Here is a 13,244-nt window from a genome sequence, read left to right as displayed (position 1 = left end):
TATAGCAATTGCTCAACGACAGTGCTGCCACAGTTCTAGCTCTGAAGTGGGCTGAAAAATAGTACGAAATTGAAAAAAAAAGGGTTGAATTCATTATTTTATACCAGTGCAGTGGCGTAGAGAAGGGAGGCAGAGGGGCCGCCTCCCAAAGAGGTCCGCCAATGTACTTTGGTACTTTGATGTTTGTATTTTTTTAAATATATTTTTATGTTTATATATTTTTATGTTTGTAATTTTTCTGTATGTGCCTATAACAGGACTTGCCCCCCCCCCCACACACACACACATCCTGGCTACGCTACTGTACCAGAGTAGGCCCTATAGCACGAAACTAAAAGAGGTGAAGTTCTAGAACACTCCCCTCCCCCTCTTCCAAGAGACCAAATCTTTCTAAAAAATACTTTTTAAAACCATTCAAATAGGAGGACCCTGTTTAAGTAGGTGAAACTTTTCTCCCACATAAGAAGTATAACAGAAGCCGTAAATTAAAAGGAAAAATAATTATCATCTTCGGTATGTATTGTAAGGAAACCAAACATGCCTCTATTTTAGAGTGACCAATAAACCAAAACGGTATTATGACCATATATGAAAAAATATATAAAACGAGAACAAATCAATCATCTCCGAGTTCGTGTGTAAACAGTACGTTATAATAAAATATTAAAATATAAATTATTGCACCTTATTCTCGCTTATTTCACGATCGAAGGAGACTATAAGAAGAATATTAGGTAAGTAAACTCACATTTATAAAAAAAAGACATAAAACCGGTCCAGGGTCTTAGAACCTTTCCTGAAAGACATCACAACACACTATTAATAAATTTAAGTCACAATAATACCTATGGTGCTGAATTGGGTCGAATTGTACCAAGTTTTTCACAAAGGTGCTGAAAATGCCAGCGTGGTACCAACGAGCCGATGAATGACAAAAAGGGCTGAATTTTGTACAATTATACCAAGTGTGGCAACACTGCTCAACGATCAAGATCTCCAGGTAGAACTTTTCAAAGTGCATGGCTACAAGTATTTACCAGATGTGATTCAGAATTTGGAAGAAGAAGTAATGGAGAAGGAGAAACAGTGGAAGAAGTTATCAAGTGTAAGGGACAACCTTGACGGATTTGCTACGGACAAATTTGAACTGAATTTGCGAAAAAATCCGGACGTAGAAACCTTTGCAACGTCAACTGAACTTCCTTTCCGTGTGCTTACAAGATAAGCGCCAAAGGTTTCCGTTGATGTTGAGGGAAGTTTCTCCGTATAGATGGATCTCCTGAGCTCCAAGCGACAGAAACTAACATTTGAGAACATAGAAACGTTGTGCATAATCAAGTATAACCAGTTTCTGAAAACAGTAATATGGAGCGGTTTCTCAAGCCACAATATTGCTAAATTAATGTTTCTCTTTGTTTTTAATAAAAAAAACTGAGTTGGTTTCAACCACAATTTTATTACAAGAATGTTTAATATTGTATATACAAATTTATGAGATTAAATAAAAATATTTTTGCAACTTATGTCAAATCTTTAAAGCCAAAATTTTAATATTTGCTGGTGTAATGAATAAAGAATGTTCATGTTACTGTATACTATATCACTTAATAAAAATATCCTATTAGCGCCTTTTTGAATGATTTTTCAGCACCTTTGATTCCGTTTTTCCTACTACATTTTTGCACCTTAAAACCTGGTTCCTACTGATAAACTAGTTTCTTGAATAGGTACGTGATATTTCATCTTGAAATATGCATTTTGAATTTGATCCTCGACAGAATCTAAAATATGTTAAGAACTCTAAGCCTTGACGAGCTCAATGTAACTTTGAAATTCCATGGCCATAATGTTGTCGTTACAAACTGACCAAAGTAGAGATATGTTTATAGAATGGCTCATTGGACCAGCACTTTTTTTTTTATTTGTATATAAATCAAAATAACTAAGCATATTATTGCTGGATGGGTCGTTCAAAATGTAAGTTTCCCTAAGTAGTGTAATATTTACTTTTTAATTTACATTTGTAAACAATACACACATGTGTAGGTGGGTCCTTCCTCACTTCTCCACATACTCGCCATTGAGATGCAAGCATTTGTCTAACCTTTGTACCAGTTTATCCAACCTGTTTGAACAAAAATTAGGTCTCTGGCTATTTAGCGCTCTCTTCACATTTCGTTTCTCCTTTTCATCACCAGTTGACAGGAGACCAGGTGACTTGTGTCGAACCTAAAATCTTTTCCAACGGCTTTCAGTATTGTATTACGTTAATGTAAGTTTATTTCTTGTCTTTTGTGCAATATCATATATTCTTTTGTTTGATGTATGATATGTATTTTATATTCTCACTAGGAGTAAAATAGTCACACAAAAAATAAAACACATATTATTATTATTATTATTATTATTATTATTATTATTATTATTATTATTATTATTATTATTATTATTATTATTATTAATAATAATAATAATAATAATAATAATAATAATAATAATAATAATAATAATAATGATAATAATGTCAATTCATTTACTTACAACACTGAATTAACTTTTTTTCTCTCTCCCTTTCCAGAAGGTATCCTTACAACTGAGGACAAACTTTGTTTCAAAGCTTAGTCAGTGATTTTAAAATTACTACCATGCCATATCTTCGACATTGTGTGGCCAGCTTTCGTCTATGTAAACAATACAAATAACATCTTGCCTCAGTTGCTTAATATTTCTTCCATTACGTATTCCTCCAATCTGTGACGTCCTTCCGCTCAATCAATAGGAATCGACATTTACGTGATATGCCCTCCCTGCTAGTCAAGTGGGTAGTGCGTGAGTCTTTAGTACAGTGGTGGATCTAGCCCGGAGCCAGAGAGCAGGCCCCTAGTTTCTTGAGTCCCAAAAATAATTTAAGCTATTATTTATATTTTTTTGAATCTTTGTAGTAAACTCATGATATGTCTATCATAGTCTGGATTCTAGCTGCCCCTCCCACAGTTTATACCTTCTAGATCCGCCACTGCTTTAGTGTGCGTAGTCCCGGGTTCGATTTCCATTGGGAGAGCAGAAAAAAGTCCCTATCATTCATTTTCCTTCATCTTGTTGAGCCTAAAGGCTTTAAACGTGGGACGTAAACTAAAAAAAAAAAAAGGCATTTTTGCTAAGGAAACAAATCTGAATCACATGCCATGCATTAGATTGTTTGTCAAATACAAGAACTCAATTCTGAAACAGTAGCGAACACCTGTTCCTAATTAGTTCGTTATCATGGGTTTGATATAAAAACTAGTCTTGTTTTTGTCACAATCAAGTTTCTTCTTATTGCATGTGGAAACGATTTTTTTATATATAGAAAAAAGCTTAACAGATATAGAAAGAAAATCAAGAAATAAAGATAAAAGAGCTAGTTGCACTACAATTGCAAACTGGTATATTGAGGTTGAAGTTCGATATTGAATTCTATAAAAAGGATTACCATCTTTCATCTGCAGTTGTGTTTGCTTTATCTTTCACTAACATAATAGATTATTATTTAAAGAAAGATAAACCTAACGAGATTGTATTTAGGGATGCGCACGAGACAAGATTTGTGGCTATCTCGTCTCGAAAATGTGCTGTAAAAGTGATGTCTCGACTCGAAAAATGTATATTTACTATTGGAAGAGCCATGTTTCGACCCGAATTTTGTCAGGAAAATCCTGTCTCGACTCGTCTCGCGCGCATCCCTAATTGTATTTGTAGTGTTTAGGCCTTTCTGACAAGTGAGTGTGAATTCTCTTTCCCACTCCTTCGTTGTTCATGATAGGTTAACATACTTAAAATCCTAGCTTTTAAAATTTGTTCTTTCTGGAGAAAGGGTGTACCAAATGATGCCATTGCACAGGACGGCAAATTGCCTAGGCCGGCGCTGCCTAGCACTAGTTGAGTAGCGTCCCTTACGCAATAGGTCTTATCGTGTACGTGTACGTCCCTCTAAAGTCAATCCGTACCTAACCTAACCTAACCAAATTAGCGAAATGATTTGTTTTTTCGAAGGAAAAGGGCTCGTCCTCTTCAAAGAAACAGTAGCCTTATTTTTAATTCTCATTATCATAACTCCTATCTCGTCTTTACTTTAATTAATTCTTTATACACTTATCATTATATTGTAATAGTTTACATGTCTCCAGGGAGATAAGTATTAACGGCTAAATACAAGAATGGAGATTTCCACTAAGATCAAAAATGTCATTTTTATACGTTTATTTTGGAGAATATACCTTTTTAAAACCTCCCTCCGAAGATTTTAGATTACGTAATTTTACGTATTTCGTGAGATATTTTACTTGAAAGTTGCCTGAAATTTTATATGACGTCACGAGAATGTAAAAATTTTCTGATTGGCTGATGCGTGCGTGACGTTTGATCTCTTATTTCGGGTTTCACTCTTACCAGAAGTGGGTTTTAAGCCGCTGTGAGCTCAAAAACATTCATTGTATAACATTTAAAAGAAAAGCTTTTTCTTTTAATTATGGAGCCGGGATTTGTAAAAGGTTCTTCCTCCAATCTACCACAAGTTGACAGCGTAATGGTAGCTGAATTTTTTGCGCGAAATCCAAATTTCGTTGGTGCCGAAATGAGAAGTGCTAAGGCGAGAAGGTAGATGTTTTTATTATTCTCATTTAACCACCTGAATTTCTAACAATCTCATTGAATTTAGTGTAGACTACGTTTATTATAGATCATATACTTAGTTAGTTTAATGCAATAACTACATTGAGGTTTGTATAAATATTAAAGGTTACTTCACTTCGAATTGCATTACCTGCACGTAATACAAACTGTCCTGTATACAAAGTAAAGTGGTGGAGATATTAGTAATACTAAAATATTGATTTATGCTTTGTGTATTTTAGAAGTTAAATTATAAATTAATTAAACCCTTCAACACATGCACACTGATATCCCGAAAGTTATAACCGCGCTTTTCTGCCTGTATTACGTGAAAACAACGGTGCAAGGCTGATTTTGTGTTTGGGAAGGTTGTAGATTACTGGTCCCCCATGTAGGTTAGTAGCTGGGTTGGTTTCTGGATTGAGTATAGCCCGCTCCTCCCAGTGATTTTTACGAATCATAGTGAGGATATAGTATACGACAGTGCCTCATCATTTAGCGAGGACTCACGAAGTGCAGTCTTTTAAGGATTGTTCATTGAGGATATAGGAACTTGAAAATGAGGTAACAAGGCGACTTTCATTTAATTACTGAGTAATATAAAATAAAATGTACGTCGGTTTGCGTTGCGTTTCCTTGTGTTTTATGGTATGCGAAGAATAATAATGTGCCCTTGTACGTAGTGTATGAGTATATGTGGGGGATTTGAAACACATATCGCATGTCACGTGCACGTGGATGCTTCTTACTACTTCTAAATGTAATAAAATTATTTTTATACGTAGTGCAACAGTAGGAAGTACCCACGCGCACAGATCATGAGGTACTGTTGTATACTATTACCCATAGTGATTCTAACGATTCATATTAGTTCATAATGAATCGGAATCGCATGTTATAAAGATTTAGGATGTAAATCTTGTGGTAAGGAGGCTTCAGTATAAGTAGTAGTAGTGGTAGTTAGTAGCAATAGTAGTAGTAGTAGTAGGGACGGGTTAGAAGCCCCGCAGGGATTGGTTGGGTTCTGTTCTCGATATAAGTAGTAGTAGTAGTAACGATTCTTTCAGTTCGGGTGACAAAGAACTGGGGGGAGCGGGCTATACACAAGCCTGGTTTCCTTCTGTACTTAAGTTTATACATTTAATTTACACAATATTGCCGAGCGAGTGTTAGCGAGTGCAGGGTTAGAGCCCCGCAGGGCACGTTGTTTTCTGTCTTTATTACGGCTCAATGGGAAGGGGGACCAGTAATCTAGAACCTTGCCTTTGTGTTTGAACTAGATAGTTTGTATTTCGTGAATGATTATCGGTTACAGTATTTAACGTAAGAGCTTTTCCATTTTGTAAAATACACGGTCCAAAAAGTGATTAAAGACCATTCCTAGCATCATAAGTAAGATTGTTTTAGCAGTCCTAAATCAAAGTAATAACTTCACGTAACCTGAAATCGGTATCTATCATTGTGCGGCCGGCTGAGTTACCGCACGGTACATATAATATTCATAGTTTTTTTTTCAATTTAAGTACAAGGGACTAAATGTTTTTCTTTGCATTATAAATAAGTTTATTTTAACAATAGTAAGGCTTCCTTTACATATACTGTGCGACTCAAAGTAAGTTTTTACGTACTTGGCGGCTCAAAGTAAATTTTACCTGGTAATACTTACTATTAGTAACTTCTGTCATATGATAGAGGAGCGCGGTGGCTCAGTGGTAGAGCTTTCACCTCAGGTGCTTGGGGTCCCTGGTTCGATCCCAGCTCGCGCCGTGTGGACTTCGTGGTGGACAGATACCGTGCTCGTGGGTTTTCCCGGGGTTCTCCTACTTTCTTCATTCCACCATTTCACTCATCTCTCATCATCACAGTCTCCTTTAGCCTAACCGGCATAACCGTGGGACGTAAAACTTAAAGATTTCATTTAATTTTTTCTCTCATATGGTGTTTTTTAGGTTAGGATCACTCCATGTCATTTCTACCAAAGTTATTTTCATTTCACCGTCAGCCCATTTGAATCAAAGTTTTCAATCGACACAGATGAATAAGCACTCTACTTTCCGACGTTGCGCCATTCTGAAAAATACTTTAATGGCATTGTCGTATGCAGGAACCTTGGTGACAGTAACGCCAGAAAGTGGTTTAGGGAATTCGCGATTTATTACATACATATAATTATTTTTTCTGTATGTTGTTTATTTATTTATTTTATTTGTTTATTTATTTTTAAGAGCAGAGAGGCCAGCGTATGGTGATTCAGCGATTGGATTTGTCCAGCTCAAAAGAGAAGACGGATTATGCATAGTGAAAGGACGTGTAACTCCCGAACATAAAGTTAGGAAAAGAGGATACTGTGTCATCGCTGAAATCGATGAACATGATTTTGAAGTCAAACATGTGCGTTGCGAAGACTGTGCAGCTGCAGCAGGTAAATATTTCTTCCATTATTAGAGTAGTTTCGCAATAAACTGAGCTTTCATGAGGAAGATTCTACAGGTTTCTTGAACATTGATTTACGCTGTTTTTCAATCTGAAAGCAAATTCTTCTAGAAACAAACTTATATATAGTACAGTTGGGTGTAACGATCAACGCCATTGACAAACATCATCGCACTCAAAGGTGAGGGTTTGTGGTGGAAAAACACCGTGTGCGTGGGGTTTTTCGGGGTTCTCCCGTTTCCTCCCACTTTCTTCATTCCACCATTTCATGCATCTCTCATTATCACCGTCTCCTTTAGCCTAACCGGCATAACCATGGGATGTAAAACTCAAAGATTTCATTTCATTTTTTAAAGGTGAGGGCTCACTTAATCGTGAATTGACAATATAGTGTTCCATGTACATGAATTATTAAGCTCGACACCTTGTAGTTAAGTAGTCCTTGGTTCGATTGCCGGAGGAGCACAAATAGTTCGGGTCCAGGTTAAACTATAGGTTCAGTCTTTCGGACGTTTTCTTAGTTCATTGGAATGCAATGGCAAACTACGATATATTCACCTTGCCCAGGGATCTGCGTTTTGGCAGAACATCATATCATCATCATTATCATTAGTTAACAGCTTGCTGGTCTCAAAACGCTTTTACACTACGGTATCTTCTGAATTTAACGTATCATTCTCCAAGTGCAGTTGATGAACATATAAAGCGTATATGTACGCACTGTATAGTAAGGTGGATCGAAGAAACACTTTTTTCTTTGAATTTGATTGTACGATAGAGCTATTTTTTGTGCGTGTTTGCCTTATATCACATAAATAAAATGTTAGTTTGATTGTGAAATCCTTCAGGGGACAACTTGGCTCTTCTTTTTTTCCGAAGGTTATATATATTTCAGTTCTTTCGTATATTAAATAAAAAATAAACATATAATGTTCGTTTTGTGGTAAGAATATTTTTTTTTCATATTGGGTACGCAACGAGGAGAACATGATGTATTATAAAATACACCTACTGAGTAATGCAGGAAGTCCTCGTAACAAACACAAAGGTAAAAAACTATGGACGGACCAAGCCATCGGCGACACACCGTCGCCTTCGAAGGTCCCCTTATGGGTAAAAAAAGAAACGTAGGACAGGGGCAGTTAAAAAGGAAAAGGAATCAAACCTGTTAGGCCTTCGTCCGAAGATAAAATGGCAGCTATCCTACATTGGAAGGTGTATGTTGTGAGTGTTGGCAGATGTATGTACAAATGTTACAAAATACCATAAATAACGTTAAAATTGAGAAAATTCGAAAATAAATAAAAAATAGATGTCAGTTTTTTTTTATGGTAACCATTACACAGAAAAGTAGTGAAAAATCTCTTTAAAGGTATAAATACCTACATCACGCACGAAAAATCAACAATCCACTGGTGAGAAGGGGGAGGGAAGTGAAATAACCAGAATATAAGTGTACGGCAAAGCATATGGAAATAATTCACTGTTGTTTTTGGTTTTCATCTCGTTTATATTATTATTGTTAGTAAGGCAGAAAGAGAGCTGCAGGAGTACTCGCTTTTTTTTTCTTTTGAAAATTTAAAGTTTAAATAATGATGATTAAAAAAATATTTTCATAAGCTTTGCCGCACGCTTATATTCCTCAAGTTTGTTACTTTACTAGTCTTTTCTTTTCTCGAATCTTCTCAAATTTTAACTTCTTTAAATGTATTTCTTTAGGGCCAAGTTGTCACCTGATCTGATTTTTTTTCTGCATGCTAAGCAGCAAGCAAACCAACCTAAAAATATTACTACAGCAAAATAAATATCACATGCTTTTTTTTTTTAAAAAAAAAGCTGAACTCCGTGCTGTTTTTCATTGGTACAACTGTAACTGCCTACTGGTGCCACCATATTAATCAGCTGTTACTTAGCTCCAACCTCATCTACTGGCATTGCTTCGTACTACAAGCTCGGAAAGATGTCCAGGCCTGTGTCTGCAAATTTCCAAACGCTTAGAAACGAAACTAATTTTTTCATGGCACTTTCTTAGTGTTCAGTTGTTTTTTCCTCGTACATACTTAACTTGTAATGTCTCAGAAACATAAAATATAGCACTTTCACTTCAGCAAATTTGCCCTTTTGTATGACTGTGCATTATAAGATGATGTCATGACAGCATTTTTCTTCTTTTGAACACTTTGGATTAACATAAATTAGTATCAGTACGGCATCTTTCTGTACCCGTTTCTTGCACTGTATCGAATGTATAAAACTATACAATTCAGTTTTAAAAGACAACTATAGTTCAAGACCCACTAAAAAATAAAATGTGGAGTAAGTCTTCTATCAGTTAAATAATATAATGTGCAGTAACTATCAGTTAAATAATATAAGTTTACTAAATCCATCTTAACACGGATTAAATCTTACCAAATGGACCAATGGATATTAAATTTATGAGTATTACGTTCATTACATTTTCGCTGTTACACCCGTGACACTACCTAAAGAAAAAAAAAGTCTGAACATTCATACCTCTAAGGGAAATCTCCATTCAGGCAATTTCATTTATTAGAAAGAATGTTCTTAAAATATACGTATGTATTCTTTAAGTAAACACCATTTTTTGTGACATTTGCTTCCTTTTTATATTTTCAGGAGGATGCAAACATGAAATTGCATTACTTATGTGGTTGCATAGGAGGACGGAAGAACCAGCACCAACATCAACAGAATGCTATTGGAAAAAGTCCAGATTGTCCCATGTCGGAGGTAATACAAAATTCGTGTATAGTACAGACCTCGTGCCGTCCGGGAATGCTGACCAGCCACATAGGGACAACGACTTCCTTGCCTCTGTACTACAACAGGGAAATTTGCTTGACAAACGAAGTTTGCTACATAATCATTTTTCCCAGGTTACTCCAGTTGAAGAATTATCTATTCATAACCTGTGTGAATGGTTTGGGTACACTGGGAAAAATGACTTTGCAGATTTTGAGGCCTTCTGCAAGGAAGTCATGAAAGACTTCGCATGTGAAGAGGCTGCCGAGTTGACGAAGTTGCAGCACAAGTCTCCATTATGGCGACAACTTCGTTTCGGCAGGATTACTGCATCGAAATTATACGAGGCGTCCAACTGTGAAACACCGAATGGAACTTTGGTTGAAGTGATATTGGGGGCTAAAATAGTGGAAACGCCAGCAATGGTGAGAGGACGCATGCTGGAGGAAAAGGTTCTGGAAATAGTAGAGGGATTGTTACAGAAGAAGTTTTCTAGAACAGGTGTAGTTCTAAATAGAGATCTACCCATATTTGGAGCATCACCTGATGCTATTGCGGAAGACTTTGTTGTGGAAGTGAAGTGTCCTGCTTCTGCTAAAGCTCTTGAAAGATACATTTCTCCAAATCGAGAAATAAAGAAGAAATTTCAGGGCCAAATTCAGCTTCAAATGCACATGTGCAAGAAACCAAATGGGCTATTATGTATTGCGTCCCCAGATTTTGAAACAACAAAGCAAGTAGATATTGTGAATGTGGAGTACAACGAAGCGTTCGTCAAAGAATTAATAAGTAAAGCATCTTTGTTTTGGGAACGGAATATTTTCCCGATCCTTATGCAAAGACAGAAATAATCTGTGAAACTTTCATTTTGTAGCATGTGTTTCTGGTAATCTATATCGAAAACCAGGATATATTGTTGCTAGGATATATTGTTTACTAAGTTTACAACGCAAGAAGTCTTCTCGCACTGCCTGTGAAATTAAATATAATAATAGTAGTAATTTCGTAACAGCCTTTACATTCCATAAAAAGTCGTCGGGTATAGTAATGGCCTCGTTGTTGTCGAGATTGTTTCGGTCTTCCCACCTTTTTCTCTCCCTCACTTTTGTAGTTTGTTCCACAAGCTTTCTTTGTCGCGAGATTCCCACATACACAAACACGCAGTCCATAATAGGCTCGTGTTTCGGATTTCGATGTGTGCTGTGATTGCTCTCCCTTCAGTTACAAAGACTGACAAAGATGACGTATGAAATGTACGTACAATCGGGAACAAAATTGGGACACTTCTCTTACAATTTGTATCGGAAGTGTTCCATTTTTGGACCTGGCTGTACATCGTTATAAGATCTAATTATTACTTTCCAACTTATCCAGGCGTAAATTTTCTTTTGAGACCACCCACTCTTCCACCTTTTGCAAAAGTCGAAAAACTTTCTGTTCAGTACAAATTTTTACTCCGTCTTAAGGAAGTATTCAAAAGAAGTCTTCTGTATCTATTATAATGTTTCCGTTACTAGCCTAGCGACAAAATAGCCGGAAGCTAAGAACTTCATGCCTGTCTTTCTTTTTTTTTTTTTTAACTTAGTAATTCGTTTATGTTCGGGACACAATGAAGTAATTTCGCACCAAACACATGAGAGAGGGTCGTTGAAATCTGGAAACAGTAGTAAGTAGTAATGTCAAAACGCCTAATGCAAGTGGTGCCAGACGATTTCTTTCGTAATCTAGACATTTAACGTCTAACATAAATAGTAAAATGTGAAAATAACTATGTATATAAAGTAACACGTAATTGTATATGTAAGGTTGTACTTTGATATCTGCATATGTAGATATTCAAATGAAATAATTGGGAAAAATAGCGTATTGTTCTAACATGTTGAAACGTTGCGTGTCTCTGTATATGATAACGTAAAGAGCGTGCTTTTTATTGAAAAAAAAAAACATTATCAAGAACCATATATTTTTATCTATTACCAAGTCTTATTCTGATCAAACGTCAGAATGTAGTTGCGTTTTAACTTTTATGCACTCTTTTTGAAGTGTTACATATATATATATATATATATATATAAAGGGTTATTGATTTGAAACACTAATCACGTGAACGGCGGTGATCGTACAAAATAAAGAAACAAGGTTGACTCACCGCAGTAATAACAGAAAAAAGAAATCCAAAAGTACTTTCAAAGTCATCACAACTCCATCTTCTCTTTGTCAGTAATTCAAAAAGCAGTGTAGTTTGTGTTTTGTTCGCACTTCGAAGTTTTATTTTACCGCGCCTCTTTTCGAATTACTTACCAACAGAAGATGGAGCTGTGGATACTTTGAAAGTTATTAATGTTTTATACTAATAATAACTTGAAGAAAACACACTTTTTTGATATATGAAGTAAAACTCAATATGTGTAAATAATTATGTATATAAAGTAAAACATAATTGCATGTGTAAGGTTGTACTTTGTTATCCGTATATGTAGATATTTAAATGAAATAATTGGGAAAAATAACGTACTATGTTAACATGTTGAAACGTTGCGTATCTTGTGCATGATAAAAATATAAAGCAATGTAAGTTGATAGTTTCATAGCGTGCTTTCTATTGACAAACATTATCGGTATGTTTAATTAACCTGTAAAAAATAATAGTGCTCTAAAACAATATAATCTGGATGTATTTCTTAATGTATTTTCAAGACATGTTGACCGAATGTCAGAATGTAGTTCCGATATATATATATATTTTTTATTATTATTTTTGACTGGCTTTCTGAAATTTGTTACATATGAAAGAAAGTTATTGATGTTTTGTACTAATAATAATCTGAAGAAAACAGTAGTCCCTGCTTTGGAAATCAAAAATTATGGAGTAAAACCCGATATGTGATTATATATCATTTCGGTACATTATCATTTATGGAAATCTCAGTGGAAACCAAGTCTAGCTAATTGTTATTATTGTATGTAGATATGTAGGAATATCCTACACGTATGTAGCTATAATGACAAAGCACTAAACCCTGTTTGCAATAAAAATGATTTTAAAATTGACCGAAACGATCTTCCATTAACGTATTAAGATTTAAAATATTTTAAGATAAAAAGCATGTACTTTTTTTATTTTAACAATAAACCGTTGTTTTACCTCCCTAAATATGCAGTTTTCTTTACACTGTGCAGTTCAGTAGATATTTTGATAGACCTGTCTGATCTTACTATGCAGACTACATTAATCCAACCGAGAAATTTTGTCCTTCACCTGGACTCGAACCTGCCGAACAGCAAAATTTTACGTGAAAAGTCGATCATTCGATCTGGGCTCACTACACTTGAATGATCTTTTGTAACGCTATTTTACTTAAAAAAAAGTATGTAAAATAAATAAATATAATAAT

At 35.3% G+C, this 13,244-nt stretch overlaps 1 protein-coding gene across 1 annotated transcript; it reads left to right on the top strand.

Moving 5' to 3' along the window:
* Positions 1 to 4,429: 4,429 nt before the first annotated feature.
* On the top strand, positions 4,430 to 12,989 carry LOC145689051 (uncharacterized). The gene is made up of 3 exons (XM_081763182.1): positions 4,430 to 4,635; positions 6,876 to 7,072; positions 9,724 to 12,989. The coding sequence occupies exons 1-3, from the start codon at positions 4,508 to 4,510 to the stop codon at positions 10,698 to 10,700; spliced, it is 1,302 nt and encodes a 433-aa protein (XP_081619308.1). The 5' UTR covers positions 4,430 to 4,507; the 3' UTR covers positions 10,701 to 12,989.
* Positions 12,990 to 13,244: the final 255 nt, after the last annotated feature.

Source organism: Thermobia domestica, chromosome 7 (assembly GCF_964235325.1).
Source record: "Thermobia domestica chromosome 7, izTheDome1.hap1.1, whole genome shotgun sequence".
NCBI lineage: Eukaryota > Metazoa > Arthropoda > Insecta > Zygentoma > Lepismatidae > Thermobia > Thermobia domestica.
Note: the sequence above shows the minus strand (reverse complement) of the source record. Positions and strands in the feature narration are given on the sequence as shown.